The sequence below is a fragment of the Triturus cristatus genome, chromosome 8 (genome assembly GCF_964204655.1).
Source record: "Triturus cristatus chromosome 8, aTriCri1.1, whole genome shotgun sequence".
NCBI classification, from domain to species: domain Eukaryota; kingdom Metazoa; phylum Chordata; class Amphibia; order Caudata; family Salamandridae; genus Triturus; species Triturus cristatus.
The window spans coordinates 27586063-27605738 of NC_140591.1; the positions used below are offsets into that span (position 1 = coordinate 27586063).

The 19676-nt window shown below is 47.9% G+C and overlaps 1 protein-coding gene across 2 annotated transcripts in view; it reads left to right on the forward strand.

The window, feature by feature from the left end:
* The window catches only part of PWP2 (PWP2 small subunit processome component), a 129886-nt gene that overhangs the window by 54612 nt on the left and 55598 nt on the right, over nucleotides 1–19676 (forward strand). For both annotated transcript variants that reach the window (XM_085620791.1, XM_085620790.1), the window contains exons 8-10: nucleotides 4422–4565; nucleotides 9323–9393; nucleotides 13943–14079. In XM_085620791.1, coding sequence (XP_085476917.1) covers nucleotides 4422–4565; nucleotides 9323–9393; nucleotides 13943–14079 — 352 coding nt within the window. The remainder of the gene's footprint in view (nucleotides 1–4421; nucleotides 4566–9322; nucleotides 9394–13942; nucleotides 14080–19676) is intronic.

Consider the following 19676-nt stretch of genomic DNA (forward strand, 5'->3'; position numbering starts at 1 on the left):
GGACCCAACACTAGGCGGCGATCTATGCACAGATATGAATGTCAGCAGCCCTACATGCCAAGAACAGATGCATACTGGTAAGTAGCATATTCATTACATCCTATAATCCTAACTGACTCAGGGAACATGGTAGAAATTCGAGTTTAGTATGCCTGAACTCAGAATGATAAAATGCATCTTTTAGTGAAGTTGGTTTTAACCTTCTGTGTTTGAAAATGCCACTTTTAGAAAGTGGGTGTTTTCTTGTCTAACCATCCAAGCCTGCCTCTGCTAGGTTGTGTATTACTTGTCTGGAGTTTGAGTGACCGGAGCTGGGGGATTCCAGGAGACTGGGTGCGTCAGCACAGGGCTGAATAGCAAGATCTACATGTAGATGGGTGGGAGGAGTTGCACCTGGGACCTGAGTAAGGCTGTGCCTTCCCTCCACAATGCTGGCTCCACCTCCTGTGGTGCGTCTGAAGTCCCTGGCCTACATTGTGAAAAAAATGGAGGAGTCTTGTCAACAAAGTGCTCCAGGACTGACCAGAACTGGTTTGGACTAGGCAAAGGCCTCTCTGCCTTCAGGGAACAAAGAGAAATTGAGGATAAAAAGGGGGACCCAGACCCCAGAACTTTAGAACTCGTTTGGATCAAGAAGACTGCCAAGAAGAAGGAGGAGGAACTACCACTTTGCTGTGTGCTTTGCTGTGTTCGCCTGCAGTGGCTGCTTCTGTCTTGGGCAGTGAAAGGACTGGACTGAACTTTCTGCAATTTACTTTTGTGAGTTTCTCCAAGGGCTTGAGGTAGAGCTTGCCCCCTGTTCAAGAAGACTCGGGAACAGCAAATACTTCAAGCCCAACGTGGTCTACGATGCTGCTGCCGACTCCGTGTCCTGAAGGCACCATAGAGGGCACCGCCGCAACACCGCACTGCAACCTTGGTCTCACCGACGATGCCTGTCGCCACCGAGCCGCTGCTTGCACTGCGACCTGTGGGCACCGCACTCCGCCTCGCTTCACGCCGAAGCTTTGGCACCGCAGAGCGCACAGCCGCAACGCGACCCTGGTCTCACCGACGATGCCGGCTGACGCCGCCACCGAGCGGCTGCTCGCACCGCGACCTGTGGGCACCACACTCCGCAGCGCCTCGCTTCACGATAACGCCTTGGTATTCCCGACGACGCCGCTCCACGCCGTACTTGACGCCGCTGCTTGCACTGTGGTTCCAGGGCATCGCTCGTAAAATTACACGACACACCGCCCTCATCCCGCACTGCAGCCTTGGCTTACCGATGCTGGTGCCATTGACTCCAGCTCGTCAGCTGACAACAGCGCTTAAGCAACGACGACGACGCTGCTGCACCGTGACCTACCAGTACCATGACGAGCACCGCCTTCATCTCACACCGCGACCCTGGTCTCACCTACGCCGCCATATGACGCCGCCACTGAGCCGCTGCTCGCACCGCGACCTAAGGGCACCGCACCGCTGCACTTCGCACCGCAGCACCCTACGCCTGCCGATGCCAGAGATCCTGATTCCATCAGAGAGGAGATCGACCTGCAACGCGTGTGACAAAGAGAGGTCATCGACGACCTGCATTTCTGAAAGGTACTGTTTGCAGGTCTTACCGACACCGTAGCTGACCCGCGACGCCGTGGTCAGCCAGAACTGTTTGGATTTGTTTGTTCACGACGCCGTGATGGCCCCGGGCAGAGCTATCAACATCCAGGAACTGTTTTTCAAGGATACTTTGATAACTGAAGATTTTTAAGTACTGTATTGTGGATTTTTATCGTATTGGTCTTGTTTTAAGTATATGAAAGTATTGGCTATTTTTCTAAACTGGTGTGGTGTCCTTTTGTAGTGCTTGCATTGTATTACTGTTGGTTTTGTGCAAATGCCTTACACACTGCCTCTAAGATAAGCCTGACTGCTTGTGCCAAGCTACCAAGGGGGTGAACAGGGGTTATTTTAGGAGTGTAACTCCCTTATCCTGACTAGGAAGAAGGGTCCCTATTTGGACAAAGGTGCAAGCTCTTGCCAACTAGAGATCCCCATTTCTAACAGATAGAGACACCATAATCTAGCATTCCTGTAACCACGGGCCGTATACAATTGACAATCATAAGATCTCCATCTTTCCAGACTTCACAACAAAGGTCCAAATGCAAAGAGCCTCCTTCCTAGAAGTTAAGAAGGGAATACAGTACTCGTTGGAATACCTGGCCAAACTCAGGCTGCAATTCGAGGACAAAGCACGTTTTTATGACTCGCCAGAGGACGTATGGGACTGGTTGGAGCGGTATAGAGCAGGGAACAGAATCAACAGAATCGCAAAAAAGTGGAAGCACAGAGCTCCAACCACAACGCAGAAGACGCCGGAGATCAACGCGCCGACCATCAGTGCGTAAACCTACATCTTCCCAAACAGTGTGAGAACGGCGTGCAGCATTACAGGCAGTGGCGGAGGTCAACGCGTCCCCTCGGAAAGACTTCCAGACATTCACTGGGACCAACCCGCGGTTGGCTTCAAATGACCTTTAGGTCCTCTTCTGCTGCTTCGCAAACTATCATTGGAGCTTTGTACTTTTTGGTGTGATTTTCAGTTAAGTCTTCAAAATGTCATATCTCGGGTTGGCCTAACTTTACTTTTGGGGTTGTGGTCTTATTTAGGATTTTTTTTCTTTATTTTAAAAATGGTTGTGGAATTGTTTTGTGTTTTTCCACTGTGTATGCACTGCTTTTAAGTCTGACTGCTTTGTGTTTTCACTGATTGGGCACAGGTTTTTCTAAAAATGTAATTTGCGTGACATCTAGCATATGACGGCCTTATCCTTTGAGGTGGACAGATGACCACCCCAGATAATACCTACTTTCCTAAAATATTTGTGTGTGTTTATGTATCTGATTGCCGCGTATACCAAGCGTATACCAAGTTCTTTTCATTGGGACATCAGTGGGTCTCTCCCCCTCTGTATTGATTTATATTGAGTGTGTTGTTGGTCCCATTAGTGTCTGTGTCCTGTTTTTACTACTGGAGATAGGCGCATGGCCCCATCTAGGCACACATTAGGCACCACATTACAGATGAAAAATTTAATGAAATGAAGAATTTGTATAGCGCTACATATACACAGAGGTGTCTAGGTGCTTAATGAGCATACAGGCAAAGGTACTACAGTGGAGGTGCACTAACGTAGCCAGGTTTTTGAACCCTTCCTCAATTTAAGCAAATTGGGTTATTTCTTTACGGCTATAGGAAGGGAGTTCCAGAGTTTGGTGGTGGTATAGACAGAGCTTTTTCCTCCCCATTTTACTTTGTGTGCCTTGGGGATGATCATATTACCAATGTCTGCCAATCTAAGTGGTCTGGCTGGAATGTAGGACTTGAAAAATTGTGACAATTGCCACGGGCCAAGGCTATGTCTAGCTTTAAAAGCCATGCATAACGCTTTGAATTGAATATGTTTGCTGATGGGCAACCAGTGTAGCTTCATGAAAGACATGGAGACTGAATCATAGCGAGAGAGCCAGTGATTCCCCCAATGTGCTCAGTTCTTCTTTCTCTCCCCTTGGGTCGTACACCATCCACAGCTCCTGGTGCACTTGGTGTTCTTTGGACCATGGGGGTGCCTTGCCCATAGCCCTCAACAGGTCCAGGAGAGCAGTCTGAAGCCAAGAATCCTGAACTTAAGGGGGGGGGGGGGCAGGGAGAAGGTCAGCCCAGTGCCGGAGGCGGGCACAGTCCCATGCTCACCAGCGGCAGCTGTTACGGCTATGCCCGTCCCGCACAGCAGCTAACATCTGGCTAATCCATTAGATTGTTGGGGATTGTATTATTGGCCTACAGGGGCTCCGTTCTCCGCAATAAGCGATCATTTTAGAATGGGTCTATGCAAAGCCCCGCCATGCCTTGCTCTTTATTGTGTGTAGTGAGTGTAAACGTGCTGCCTGGATTGTCTGTTAGAAGCTCCTTCTCTTGTCCATGGCTGTTCTCATTCTGCTCAAAACTTCCCCTGGGATCTTTTATATGTAATGAGCGCTCTTTTGCAATGAGTGCCCCCCTCCCCCATCTCCGCTTCACCTGAGCGGCACTTGAGTGACGAGCGCAAACACAATTCTCTCTCGAGTTTTTCGTGTTGCGTGCGCTCCCTTCATCTGCTCCTTGAGCATCTCTCGCACAATCCGCTTCTCGTCCAGAGTACTCTCTTACAGGACCGGCGTGCTTATTCATGGTCTGGCTTGCCCTGTGCACTCACCTTTGTTGTTTGCTTTCTTATATCAATGTTGGTCTCACCCGGTATGAGATGTACTGTGGAATATGTGTGCTTATCCTGATGTCTGTCTTGCCCTGAGTGTTCTTTAATGGCGTCTAGGTGCTTACCAACATGTGAATCTGTCTCAGTGCCCTCTCTTTACAATTTTCTTCTGTTTTTCAGGCAATTTTTCAACAAAGAGGGGGATTTTAACAACCTGACTGCAGCTACCTTCCATAAGAAGACGCACCTCCTGGTGACTGGCTTTGCTTCTGGCATCTTCCACCTCCACGAAATGCCAGATTTCACCCTCATCCACTCACTGAGGTAAGTGTCCACTTCCGTCAGCACCACACGCATGGCCCCTTCCTTTACCTCACCAAAGTAGGTTGTCCTTTTGCCTCCTCGGGATAGAAGATCTTGGCAGGTTGTGTGGGGGCTTTGCAAATAGAGTAATTGATTCCATAGCCTCTGAGACAAGGCTGCATGGGGCAAACCTTCACCTGGGAGACATGCGCAAGAGGAGTGAATGTCTGAAGCTGGAAGAACACTTGCTGTCTCTTGCTTGTTTTTTTTTCTCTTTTCTTTTATTTTTGGCAGTGTACGACCCGAACAGAGATGACTCTAGATTTTATAGGTGTTAGCTTGAATATCTCCGAAGTCCTACATGGCATAGGGTTGTTGTGTGGGGTGGGGGTGAGCTCATCTGTGACATTGACATGGTTTATGTCCTTGTTTGTGAATTGGAAATGGTTCAGAACTTCTGTGGTGCTTCAGGGTTATATGGAATATTGTGGGGAACGCGGCATGGGGATGTTCAGATAGCGTTCATTCTGTTATCACATAGATGGTTTGTGCACCATGATCTAGCATTTGAATGGCCATTGTTTGCGAGCTGGATAAAATACGGATAGTGGGTAGAGCGCCGCGTTGACTCGCATGCGTAGAGCTCCCCAGGATGTCGCCCTCATCTTCTTTCAACTGTAACATCTGCCTTAGACCAATACCGGATCTTCTAAAAAAGCAAGAGGCCCAACCTATCAGTCCTATGCTGTCAATACACACATTTTCTTATTGGGGGAGGTGATGCCGTCAATACACAAATGTTGGGATGACATAGTGTCTAACATTAGGTCTAGAATAAGCCCAGCTCTCTTCAGCTTAATGAAAACAAAGCTGATTCAATTAGTTGGAGGTAGGAATCAGCTGTAAGGGTCTGATCTTACAAGTCTGATCTTGCAGGCCTTTCATCAAGTTGATTCCCATTACTCCTCTAATGCCCTCCTCCAATAGCTCTAGTTTTGGGAAATTCATGCGAATGTGCATGTGGGCTCGGGGCTTCCACCCCCTCTCAAGCAGTCCCCTGATTTCCCGTCCTAGTGTTTGCGATCTGTCCTGCATGCAGTGCACCTACTTAATGTTTTGTGGTCTGTCCCTTTGCTCTGTGCTTACCAGGAACAGTTTTTTTTCCATTGTTTGTGTCTCATATGATACCTAGATATTTTTCTTATTGCTTCTTCCACATGTATTTGGTTGTGCCAGTGTTCTTACCTAAAATGGTATATTATGGCTTTGAAACCCGTTTCAGGGTGCTAGGGAGTTTTTTTTGGAATCTCTCAAATTGGGTAAGTTCTCCTGACGCTTCATTCCTCACCCCTAGCTGTAGTGCACAGTATCTCAGTTGTAAATAGTGGAAGCATTGATTTTCAGGGATTCCTTGCGCTTCCTCAACTTCCACAGAGGTTCTAATTGGGTCTCTCAGCCCATGACATACCCATTTTTTCACTTATGCGAATCGGGAGCGATCTTAGCCTGTAGCAAAATTATCATTGGTGAATAGTAAGGTTAGGGTTGATGGGCGACATGCCAGCTGTACCCTGTGTTAACTGGTCTTAGGTTGTCAACGTGACCCTTGTACCTGATGACAAGTATAGATTCTGTCCTCGTTGACTCTGAGGCATCCAAGGTTTCCTTCCAAGAGGACGGTTAGCAAGGTTCTATTCGATATTGCACCTTTCCACTTTCAGTCACTGTAAGGTATATCAAAGCTGAGATTCTAGGAAGTAATGCAATATTTGGGGAAACCCCAGACCACCTTATTAAGGGCTTTGGTGCATTGTTTCCAGCTTAGCCGCCGGCGTTTATTGACCCAGATTAAATTAGATTTGACAGATTCACAGCTTGCAAATATTGTTCTCCGAGTGGGTTGGAAGCCTTTGCTGAGTTTAGAGTTGGGTGTGTGGAAGGCCCTGAGTTTTCCGTTCTTTGTCGTGTATTTCTACAGGCACACCTTTGATTTCTGTAATCTAGTGCTTCGCATGTAGAGCCTTCAATTTACTTGCAAGACGCTCGCTACCTCCCCTCGGTCCCGTGGTACAAGGCCCCTCCCTCTTTGTGAGGATGTAGTTAGCCCTGTCCTGCTCTAAGATACGGATCTGTGTGCATGTGAGGTGTCTCAAGTCCGTCTTGGAGGAGTTTCTTATTTTTCTCCTCTGCCACTTTTAATTCCTGGCCCAGACTCCGTATTGTTGAGTTTCTCATTTCCTTCAAGCATGCAGACTCTTTATTAAAGGGAGAGGATGTGGCCTAATGGCCAGGGTGGTCGTTCTCGAAGCTGGGGGGGAGCCGTGTTCAATTCTCGGCAGGGATGCTCAACATCCCGTGATTCTGGACAAATCGCTTAATCTCCCTGTGCCTAACAAAAAAAATCTGTCCATCTGTAACGCAACTGGTGCTCATGTAAAGCGCTCTGATACACGATGTCTCGGGTCTAGTTTGCGCTATATAAAACTGTAAACAAAAATATATATATAATAAATTAAAGTGCCACTGATGACCCACTTTAGAACTTCCCACGCCTCCCCTTTTTTCTCTGTCACCTGTGTCATTAAAGGTGATGTTATTATTATTATTATTAGGGAGGTTTATAAAGCGCTTGGTTACGCTAGAAAGCGTGTCCCCGCGCTACAGCTGAAAGACTCAAAGCAGTAGTGAGGAGTAGGCTCGACTATCTTGAAAAAAGGTGAGTTTTTAAGTTCTTCCGGAAGCTGGATTCCGAGGGGTCTAGGCGGAGATTAAGAGGCAGGGCGTTCCAGCGCTTCGCTGCCAAATGGCGAAAAGAGCGTCCACCCATGCGAGCCTTTCTGACCCTAGGGACCACCAGTAGACCTCCGTGAGAAGAGCGCAGAGCGCGAGAAGGTACATACTTGGTAACAAGGTTCAGGAGTGGTATAGGAGCTTTCCGAGCAAGAATGCGATGGCAAGTACAGAGGGCTTTAAATTCCATTCTGCTTCTCACTGGCAGCCAGTGGAGAGTGTGAAGGGCAGCTTTCGAATCCGATCTATTAGGAGTTTTAAGGATGAGGCGGGCTGCCGCGTTCTGCAATACCTGGAGGCGGTTTATTGCCTTACAGGTGGCTCCTAAATACAATAGGTTGCCATAGTCTAGGCGCGATGTCACGAGGGCATGTACCAGCGTTCTCCGGGCGGACATAGGAAGGAGAGCAAGGACCTTGCGTAAGATTTTTAAAACGCTAAAGCAGACACCCGCCACTCGGTTTATTTGGGGTCCAAAAGACAGGTCAGCATCGAGCCATACGCCCAGGTTTTTAACTTCCTGACGGGGCTTAGGTGCCTGCCCTAGGCCTGGGGGCCACCATGCCGACGACCAGGCGGAAGGACTCCCCCCCACCACGAGTACCTCGGTCTTGTTGCCATTTAATTTCAGGCAATTAGTGGACATCCAGGTTGCAAGATCTTTTACAGGGTTAAGTTCTCAACATGGAGGCGTTTAGCCTCCTTTGTCCTCCATACTTTCCCCCTCTCGCTGATGGCTAGTTTAGTGTCCCAACGATGCGTGTGTGGTCAGACAGCATCTGCTTTCCTTGCTTGATTGTCTCTTGTGTACGTGTTGTGTGCCACAGAAAAGTGTGAATAGTTTATACTCATGTGCCGTCTATTAAGTCTAGTGCTTCCAACTCCCCCATCGCTCTTGTGATGGCTCGGGGGTTCCTCCTAGTCTCTGTTGGGATCTGTCTGTCTCAGAATTCATTACTAAGTTCAGTTCTCCACGACAATCAGGCCTTCAGCAACGTTAACTATTTCTTGAATGGCAGGAAGGTGGGAGCCCACTTCCTCACATCCCAGCACTCAATTAGCCCCAATGCATCATGGTAAATGCAGTGCATAATAACACTTTCGTCAGTGGTAGTCTTTAATTTTTTACCCTTGTTGGTGCAGCCTATGCTGTGTAACTCTAGACACGTGTTTCTGAACTCGTTCCTTCATCAGTAGAGAGCATCAAGTCATTTTGGGGGTGTTGGAAATGCTGCCCAAAGTCTTCTCCGGTCTCTGTACCACTCACTGGAAAATATATCACTTACATGTAGCACTAATTACATAGTTTGGTATCTTTGATGGATTCGGTTGCAGCCCATAGTTACAATGTCGTCTGTATGATGAAATGAAAAGAGGATGTCCTAGTTGCAAGGAAGCTAGTACTATTCTGTGGATCCCTTTCAGATCATCCATATCTGATTACAGACTCTTCTTTTGTTGGTGCCCACAGCCGATTTAACATATTTACTTCAGTTCTGTATCCAACAGAAGGTGACATAATGTCTTGCGTGAGACTGTTGGATACAAGGCTGCAACACTCTGTACTAGGGAATGTCTTTCTTCTGTTGTGTAACTCAGGATGGATGCCTTTGACATCCGCAGCGAATCTCGACGCCAGTTGAGATGGTGAGGGTGGCCTGCTCTCATCCCTTCTCGCAGCCTCTTCTGAAGAAGGGACAATGTGAGGTTAGGGAGTGCTAGCCCATCGCTCAGAGGCATGTAGGAATTCATGTGAGGTCCTGCTTTGGACATGTGTGAGCAGACAAAGGAACCCATGGGGAAAGTTGTGTGTTGTCCTTGATTTCTCTGCTTCAAGTCTTGAGTAGTTTTAACTGATTCATGGTTTTTTTCCAAGATTTCTAGATAAATCCTTTCCCACTTTGCTTTGGAAGTCTGTCTTGCGGTGTTTCTCCTGGGAAAGCATTTTGTTAGGGTGAGAAGTCACCTACGTTCTCATTGTTCTTTAGTATTTCAGATCAGAGGATCGCCTCCATTTCCATGAACCGCACCGGGGACTGGATAGCCTTTGGGTGTTCAGGTATGTAGACTTGGCTACCCAACCCCTGTTGGTCATCCCTACTCCCCTGCGCTATGCCAGAACATTGCTTGTCTTTAGGTTGTCAGGTATGTACAGGATGTAAACAACGGCCTGAGATAAGGTGGCAACACGCTTCAGGCAGAGGTGGCAGCGTCCCCTGGCATACAGTGGTAGTGCATACCTTCTGTAGGGTGGCACTGCCCCCTGCCAGAATATGGCAGCACATGTATGAACATGAGGGTAGCAATCATTTACTTCTGCCAGCATTCGGCCTTATAGATGACTTTCCTTCCGCATATTGACAGTTTGCTCATTAAAACATGCTTGACAATGAAAATAACCTCTGATTATGTGAGATTTAATTATTTATTTTGATAGAGCTTGTTACAATACGTGTGGGCTCTACGGTAGCCAAATATCAAGATGCGTAAGCAGAATGATGCTGGGAAATACATTCTGATATACAAAAATATACAAGCGGTTATAGTGATACTTTGTATGCTGTTGAGCAGAGATGTTTGATGTCTGTAGGTGAGCAAAGGAAACCAAAAAGTGTAAACACCCACTTCAATATGACAGATTTTTATTGTTTCTAGTTATTTAAAACCATAACAATTAGCAGAAACACCAGAAATTAGTTACAACTGACCAGAATCATTTTGTATCATGAGTAAGGAGTGTATCTACCAATACAATATGCTGTACAAGTTCTTAGTTATTACATCTTTTCCCGTCAGTGTACAATCACGATATGTTACAGTTCTGCCAAGTAGTCAATCGACAACAATCAGGATAAAACATAAAGCGAATGTGCTTTAACATAATACCGAAGGATGATGAAATTGAATTTAAACATAAACAGAGCGTTGGACAAATAGCCCCATTGATGCCAGTACACCGAAGGTAACATTTGGGTCTAAAGGCCGCTTCAATGTGAACGAGATGCAACTAGGTAAGATCATGTACCACTGACATCATTGTGAAAGAGTCTCCTAAAGCACTGTCCAGTTTTGATATCTAGAAGATGGCGGTCTGATTGCTTCTGCTGTCTTCCATACCGATGATCTTCCACTTCATGGTGTTCGTTGAACTTGTTCCCACTTCTGTACGCGCCAGGCTCCTCCAAGACTCTCCTATTAGTTCTTTGCTCCTCTCAGTGAACCGTTCTTTCCTGCAGCGTGTCAGACCACACGGGCCATACCCCCACCAGCTCTTTGGCAAAGATGCCCATGCTGATTCTGTCGAGCATTGCATGGTGCCTTTCTGCCACTGCGTTGGCACCCGAGGCCTCTCCTTCTCTGCATTAAGATAGAGACATAATCTTTACCTCACTTTGACCTCCTTATCATGACACAATGTTGTCTGCCCACGGCACCCACAAGTTTGTTGCCAGTTTCATCAGTGGGATTAGGTTTTCTAAATTAATCACCTCAACAGACACCTGCACCTGATGTCAACTATCACAAATCCTGAAGACCTGTCCTTGCTCATCTTTCACGCAGTTATCAATACTTGTGAGAAAGTGCCCTCTCCCTGCATGGGAGCCCCCACTTTTTGCTTAATTGCTGATGTTCTTTGACTGAGTGTGCCCTGGGTTCCTGCTAATCAGGTACCCAGGGCCTATGTTCCTTCCCTAAAACTGCATTGAAGTCTAAACCCAATTAGCATCTCTGGCCACATGCCAGCCCCTGGTAAATGGGACCACAGGTACCCAGGGCCCTGTGACCAGAGAAGGCCTCTCAGGGCTGCAGCACTTATGGTGCCACCCTTAGAGGCCCTGTACCCTGACACTCACACACTGCCCTTGCAGACTGAGTGCCTTGGTGCAGAACAAAGAGAAAAGTCGACATGGCACACATCCCTGTGTGCCATGCCCACACACCACTGCCCTGGCATACATCAGTCACCCCTCTAGCTGGGTGCCATATGCCAGTGGTGAGGGTACAGGTGCATGAGCCCTGCACCTCTACAGTGCCCAAGTCCATTCCTGGGCACTGTAAGTGTAGTGCTGCCATTAGGAGTATATGGTGCTGGGAGTTTGTCATCACTATAACTCCACAACACCATAATGGCTACACTGAAGACTGGGAAGTTTGTTATCAAACTTCTCAGCACATTAAACCCACACTGATGCCAGTGTGGGATTTAATGGAAAATGCACCACAGAGGGCATCTTGGAGATGCCCCGGGAAACTCGACCAACTTCTAGTGACCTGACTGCTCAGGCTGCCACCACAGACATGTTTCTGGACCCCTGGGTCGAGAGCTTGCTTCTCTCGGGGTTCTAAAACAATGCACATCCTGGGACGAGGTGCCAAGCCTCCTCCCCCAGAATGGGCAGGGTTCACGAAGGAGAAGCTTCAAAGGCATCCCTCCTTTGTGAGCTTCCCCAGACCATTTGCTGCTTCCAGCAACAGGTCCCCACTGGTTCTACCCCCCACTTTGGGCTGGAGAACCGGCGGGAAAAACAAGTGAGGAAGAGGGGTGTGCCCACCTCTGCCAACTCCACCCCCCAGGTGGGGGAGGTGAGGTGAAGCACACCCTCGAGTCCCCGCCGTCTTGAGGATGGGGGGGACCCAGCCAACCAGGGACAGGCTCCTGCCCCTCTCCCACTGGAGAGTGGCAGAATAGCGGGTGTACCCACCCCAGGGAAGGGACCCATTCGTCCCTGCCCTTTACCTACCTGTAACGCCCCTAAATCTATTATTTAGGAGGCACCCTGAACCTTGCTTCCTCAGAACCAGACAAGAAACAAGATAGAAGATGATAAGGACTGAAGAGCCGTGCAGAGTTAACAAGAGGACGACGCCCACTGACTTGGCCCCAGCCCTACCGGCCTGTCTCCCCCCTCAAACCTGCTCTTGCGAAATCCCGGTGTGTCCTGCAGCCAGCAACCTCAGAAGAAAGAAACCCAGAGGACCTGCCTGCCTTCACTGCTAAAGACTGCATCTCCCGTGAACACCGGATTTGTTTAAACGGCAGCTTCTGGCACCAGCCAGAGACCGTGAATCCAGCCCAATCTGCACCCACCGAACCCGGCCCGAGCTCGTGGAAAAACACCACCAGGAGGTCACCCCGGCGATCCTGACCCGAGATCTGGGACCCCTGACTTGCCTCATGCCTCCAGCCGACGCCTGCAGCTTAAATCCAGAAGGGCCCCCTAACCGCGACCAGGAGCTGGTAAGAAGATCCGACCCCAAAAAGCACCCCTGCACCCGACGCCCCACGGCCTTGTGTGCCCAAACCGACGGTGCCTAACCAATCCTTAACTTCCCAACTTACCTCTCGAAGTGGTGGTCGCACCCAGAAGTCCTTCGTCTCCCTGCCTTCAGTGCTTTTGCAAACCGGAGGATCTCCATAGAAAACAGGGCGTCTGACGTTGAAACAGCACTCTGTACTCTGCCGCCCCAGTGCCGCTGAGGGTGCACCAATAGTGCATCACTGACCCTGGGGGACCCCTGAGTCTAACCTCAGAACCTTAACTCCCACAGTCGATTACTTACCTGAGAACCGTTAACCTGTTTTCCCTCCATAGGATACATTGACACTTTTTCTCCCAAAAGTTTGTGTGGAGTTTTGAAATCTGAAAATATTCTTTAAAAATCATGCGAACAACCCAAAACGTAATTACTTACCTGTTTACAAGAAATGTCCCAGTGCTGAATCTAGGCATCCAGTACTGAGTTAGAAAAGTAACGTAAAATGTAACTTACCTGTAATTTACTGAAAAAGCCTATTCATTCCAAGGTACTATATTTGCTAAGTGTTGCAACTGACGGCATCTCCTGTAATTCGAACAAAGTACAATTCCGATTGCATTTTCAAACTGTTCTATATCCAGCAACTTATTACTGTAAAGTATTTAATGCTTACCTGTGCCAGGCTTGCTTGGTTCTAAAAATAAAACAACAGTATATATTTTTATACAAACACAATTGGCCTAGGGCTCATTCATTTGCTGACTGAGTGTGTACATCAAATGCTTAACACTGTCCTCTAATACTGCCTTACTGCTCGACCACTCTACCACAATTAGAGAGTAAGGTTCTATCTAACTTTAACCTCTGCCTACCACTGGGTCTCTATACACACTATACCTCATTTTGGTGCAGTGTATATAGAGCCAGTTTCCTACAATCCTGCCGTTGCCCTCTCTTCTGTTGTCCTCATCAAATTCTGTTGTCACAGACCGCTCCTGGCTCTTCTCAGCTACTTCTTCTGGCCTATGGAATCAGTTACCCTGCCCATAAACACTCGAAGACTACTCAGTAAGGCTTAGAGCAGAAAGAAAATGTCCGAATAACCTTGGATTTCTCTTGCCAGACTAGGATGCTTACATCAGAGGAGCATCTGAAAACTGCGTTAAGATGCTTCGTTCTAATCTGTTTTGGGAGCACCCGCGTTCCAAAAGGTTCTTGGAGAAATGCACCAGCCTCAGATACTGGACACCAGCTTTTCCTTGTCATGTAAAGATGCCTTTTATGTTGTGATCTGTGCACGATGTCGAAGTGGTGAGAATGCTGTCACAGTGCTGTTGGTCTTCTCCCAGGTCTCGGGCAGCTCCTTGTCTGGGAGTGGCAGAGTGAATCTTACGTGTTGAAGCAGCAGGGCCACTTCAATAACATGATGTCCCTGGCCTACTCTCCAGACGGGCAATACCTAGTGACGGGCGGAGACGATGGAAAGGTAAGTCTGTCTTCTAGCTCATGCTGGGTGGATGTTTTATCCTAGTATCATCGTTCAGCTGACTCTTGTGCTGTGCACTCTCCAATGAGGATACATTTTAATATCTCATAAGGTGACCCTTTGAATCGCCCCCAGTGTTGGGCTCCAAGTTTCTAATTTCAGAAGGTCTCTCTGTCCGAAGATGTAATGTGCTCACATTTGATTTAGAGAGCTCAATCTATATGTATCTGTGATACTGGCCAAACGTTTTAGAATTCTCTCCTACCACCTCTCCAAACTGCACTTAGTTCCTTTATTTTTGATTTTTGCCTCGTTTTCTTAACTGATTTTTGTCTGCTTGCTACTAGTTCTCCTTGTAAATAAGACTGAAGTTGTTTTTCTGTGTTTGGTTTTGGAAACTAGATTGCTGTAGCAAATGGTTACTCGGTTCCTACTGTGGTTTCCTGTAGATTTTAGGTAGGTTGGATGGAATGGGACCTGATGGTATTTCTGCGTGCCCCTGTCGTACACTGAGTTGTCTTGTTAGGCTGATTAGATACAAGTTATGTCTGATGTTTCATCTATGTGCTCCTCTGAACACTGAATTGACATTACTCCAGTATTGAAACTTTCATAGATTCCCATGCTTGAATCATTCCCCATAGTCAAGATGGGAGTCCCCTGTATACATAAAATAGAAATAAAAACCATTACAAAAACAGAAACTAGGCCTAGGCCCATTCTAGTTTTGTAACATATCCACCTCTTTTTGTAAAGGAGACCACATGAAATGAACAACCAATCAGATGAGCCTCACCTTCTAGAACCTTCTGAGAGAACCTCAGATTTTTTACCGCACGTTGTGCAAGGGAGTCTCCACTGAGCTCTGTTCAGTTTTTTCCTTACAACCTACTTTCTACAGTGTTTTTCTACAAGACCTGCTTGGACTTCGTGTCAACATGTCTGACAAGGAGAAGAAGGCCCTCTTTAAGCCCTGTGCAACCTGTTCTAAGAAGAGGCTTTATGTGGAGGACAAGCACAAGGATTGCATTTACTGTCTGTACCCAGACCATAAGGCAGCAGACTGTAAGATTTGCCGGACCTTCTCCACAAAGACCTTGCGAGACCTTGAGGGGCGTCTCTTGACCTGGCTCCAGAGACTTAAGTCAAGGAAAGAGCCAGTCTCCAGTGACAGTGATGAGGTCTCCTCTGCTTCATCTTCTTCATCTTCTAGGAGGTCTCTGAAAAGGGGTAGGTCTTCTCCTTCACCTTCTAAAGACCGTCCCAGTAAAGCCTTGAAAAAGACCTCCCATAGGTCTGAAGGGCGCAGTCCTAGCAAATCTCCTCACCGAGGTGTAAAGGAGAGGGAAGGACTATCAACAAGAGTGCCATCTGAGAGGAAGTCCAGCTCTGTTCCTCCGTCATTTCCTCCTTCAAAAAGCCCTCTTCAGTCTCTACTTAGGGCAAGCTGATGAAGAAAATTCACTCGTCGACGACGCTGTCTACGACTCTGTCGACTAAGGTTTTTAAGGTACTGTCTAAGTCCTCGTCTCCTTCAATCCTGACTCCGTCAACGGGCTCGTCGACGCTGTTTTCCTCGTCTCCTTCGCTGTATGGTTCAGCGTTGACGGCATCGACGCCAGTGGTGGCAACTCTGTCGTTGACGTCGACACGGATGACGACAGCTGTGGTGACGACGATCTCGACGACGGTACCGTCGATGGCTCTCATGTCTTCGTCGACAACGCTTACATCGTCGTCGACGAGAGAAAAAATTGCTATAACTATTAGGAAGCGCCAAATTACACCTGGGATGACTTCTCCAAGAAGGGTGACACCTTTACCACCAGCACTTCTCCTTTAAGAGGAGGGATCTGATGATGATGACGGGCCATATGAGTATGCGCATAGCCCCTCTCAGTTGCACTTTAAGTGCCAGGACACAGACTCTGAGGAAGAATACGGTGAGTAGCAGCAATATGATCCTCCCTTTGATTATCCAGAGGTCTACTAGAAACAGATGGTCTCTATGCCTTCCTCCCTACTAACAGACTTACAATTTATGCTTTTGGACTATAGAAGGAGATTCCCCACACATACTCCGGGGTTTCCACAATTTGATGGAAAGAGCTGCTAAGAGGTTCGAGCTGCCCATGCTGCAGTCCGAATGTTTCCTTTACGACTTCAAAGAGCCTTACAAAAAATCAGTTCGGACTATTTTTATTGTTGGTCATGTCTGGGACGAGGGCTTAAAGGTGATGAAAAATCCAGCTACGGTGCTTCAAGTGCTACTTCGCCTTGAAAAGAAATATAAAGCCCCCGAGAACAGTCTGGCCTGCCTGGTCAGTCAGCCTAAACTGGACTCTGTCATCTCCCAAGCGGCTCAAAGTCCAAAAATCCTTCAGCTCCCCTCACGACACCTCCAGATAAAGAGGGCAGATGCCTGGATAACGCCGGCAAGAGGTTTTCCTCCATGTCCAGCCTGATGGTCAAGGCGGCGAATGCCTTAGCAGTACTTGGTCGCTATGATTGCTAGATGTGGTGAGACCTTTCCCCCTATCTGGATCAATTACCGGAAGAGGCTAAAGTGGAGGCAAAAAAGATTCTTCAGGAGGGAGGGATGTAATTGACTGTGTAATGGACATTATGACGACTGCGTTCCGCTCTCTAGTGGGAGCTGCTGTCGTTCGTCGCCAAGGCTGGCTGCGATCTAGATGGTTTCGTCCGGAGGTCCAAAACAAAATCTTGTATCTTCCCTTAGATGGGGAGGCGCTCTTTGCGAAGCACATTGATGATGCGCTTCAAGACATCAAAAAAGACACAGAAACTGCAAAATCCCTAGGGACTCTGCAATACCACAAGGTTCCCTTTCGTGGAGCAAGAGGCAGAGGCATTCCCACCTACAGAGGAGGATACCAGCAGCAACAGTATTCTACATATACTTCAGCCTCTTGACGAGTACAGGCCCCAGCTAGGCCCGCAAGTACGAAGGGTTCGCCCTTCTGTGTACGAAGTACTAGAAGGAAGTTGGCACGGAAACTGCAAATACAAAGACAAAGTTTATTAACCTTCAAAGGTGGTCCTACAACCTACGCAACACTCTACAGTATTGCACAGAGTAGCACAAAGAACTTGTGCACATGGCCCCCTTTTATACACAATAGGGGGGCTCATAAGTAGGCGGATACAACATGAAGCAAGGTTTATGGTCTTATATGGACATGTTCAGTGCATAATGAATACATGGGTGGAGTTAACGTTTCCTGAGACCCGCGAAAACACATTCGAGCAAAGCCTAATTAGGGACAGATGTGGTCAGTCATGAACATGCACCAAACGCACAAAGGAGTTATTTATAGACTGTTGCTAGGCAGATCTTGGGAATGACTAATGAAGAGGTAAGACTCTTCTCGTGCAGAGCACGTGGTTTTGTGGCCATACAAGATGGCGGACGGCTAAGCAAAATGGAGTCTGAACATTAGTCAATATAAAGCACAAAACATAATTCAGACATGAAGAGCACATGTCTTCAGTAAATGCTTAATCATATCGCTGTGTTATTTACAACACTCTCGAAAATCTTATCACTCGCAAAATAACCAGCGGCAGGGTCAATCATCCTCTTTCTCTAGATCCAACAACAGAGGACGACAAGGACGCCAGGGGAAAGACTCCTCTAAGCGTCAATAGCGGCTTGCTGGCTCTTACTACTGTTCCTTCTCCTCCTGTAACACCAGTGGGAGGCAGAATCTCACATTACTTCCACAACTGGCAGCAAATAACATCGGATCGTTGGGTTCTAAACATCATTCCATACGGTCATACTCTGGAGTTTGTCCAGTCACCACCTCCCAGAGCCCCACGTACCACCTAGTCAAAACATCTTCGTCTTCTAAGTCTCGAAGTCCATCAAATGCTCCTGGAAGGGGCAATAGAGCCGGTTCCTCTCTCACAACGGGGAGAAGGTTTCTACTCCCGGTTCTTTCTAGTTCGGAAGACCTTGGAAAAGTGGCACCCTATTCTAGATCTCAGGGAGCTCAACACCTATCTCATCAAGCAGTCGTTCCGAATGGTGTCCTTGCAGGACATCCTTCGACTGCTCAACTCAGGAGATTACATGGCCACATTGTATTTAGAAGACGCATACTTTCATATACCCATCCATCCAGCCCACAAGAAGTTCCTTTGCTTCAAAGTAGTCAAGATCCACTTTCAGTTCAAGGTCCTACCATTTGGACTCAGATCTGCTCCGCGGATCTTTACAAAAGCACTAGCTCCTGTGGCAGCTTTTCTCTGAAAGCAACAGCATCAGGTTTTCCCTTACCTGGACGACTGGTTACTAAAGGCCCCTTCCATGCAAGCGGGAGAAGAATCAGTCGCGGTGTGCACACACGTTTTCGACAATGTGTCTTACTCTCAACACGGAAAAGTGTTCCGGGGTGCCATTCTGAACACGTCACTCAACAAGGCCTTTGCGTCCCTCCCTGGAGAGGCAGGAAAAGCTGATAGCCATGGCCCATCTACTCATAAAAAGACAGTCACTTTCAGTTTGCCTCTACCAGTCCCTCCTAGGGTCCATTTCCTCCTGCATTCCTCTGATTCCTCACTGCAGGTTACGGATGCGCCCTCTCCAAGAGGAGCTAGACTCGCAGTGGCGCCAAGTAGTGGGATCCTTCGAGGACAAGATCTGCATTACCAGGTCAATGAGGGACGCCGCATCATGGTGGACGAGCAAGGACAACATTTCTCAGGGCCTCGGCTTCAGGGTCTCTCCAGCTCCTCAAATCATAACCACAGATGCCTCGCTGGAAGGCTGGGGAGCAGTCTTGTAAGACCTTCACGTAAGCGGTCGTTGGCTACCTTAAAATCGCCTTCTGCATATCTATCTTCTAGAGCTCAGAGCGATTCGCTTGGTCTTAAAGGCTTTCCTCCCTCGGGTAGAGCAGTCTGCTGTCCTGGTACAAACGTACAATACGATTCGTGACTGACAGACTGAAGTCTGTCAGTCACGAATGGGAACTGAATCAGTCCACTCTGGAACAGGTGTTTCGGCTATGGGGCAGACCGTCCATAGACCTCTTTGCCATGCCGGAGAACAAGAGATGCCGATTCTACGCCAGCATGCTTCACCATCCGGGATCGTTGGGGAATGGGCTTTCGATGGCCTGGTCAGGCGCCTTTGTCTACACTTTTACCTCCATACCTCTGATCCCCAGACTTCTCAGGAAGCTCAAGGTGGAGCCTTGCAAGATGATTTTAATAGCTCCTGTGTGGCACCGCCAGTTTTGCTTCACAGAGCTACATCTCCTCTCCATGGACCATCCGATTCCTTTGTTGCTGACCATGTCCCAGGGCCAAGTTTGGCACCCTTATCCTCGATCCCTCCAGTTATCGGCATGGCTCCTGAGCACCAAGAATTTCTCGGTTTTGACCCTTTCGGCAAAATGTAGAGACGTACTTTCTCAGGCATGAGCTCCAAGTACCACCAAAACCTACCGGCTGAAGTGGAAGCATTTTTGCCATTGGTGCCAGCAGGAGGGCATTCATCCTCTTTCTTGGCAACTAATGAAGTTCTTCCTTACATCCTTTCGTTGACTAACGCAGGGCTGGCTCACTCC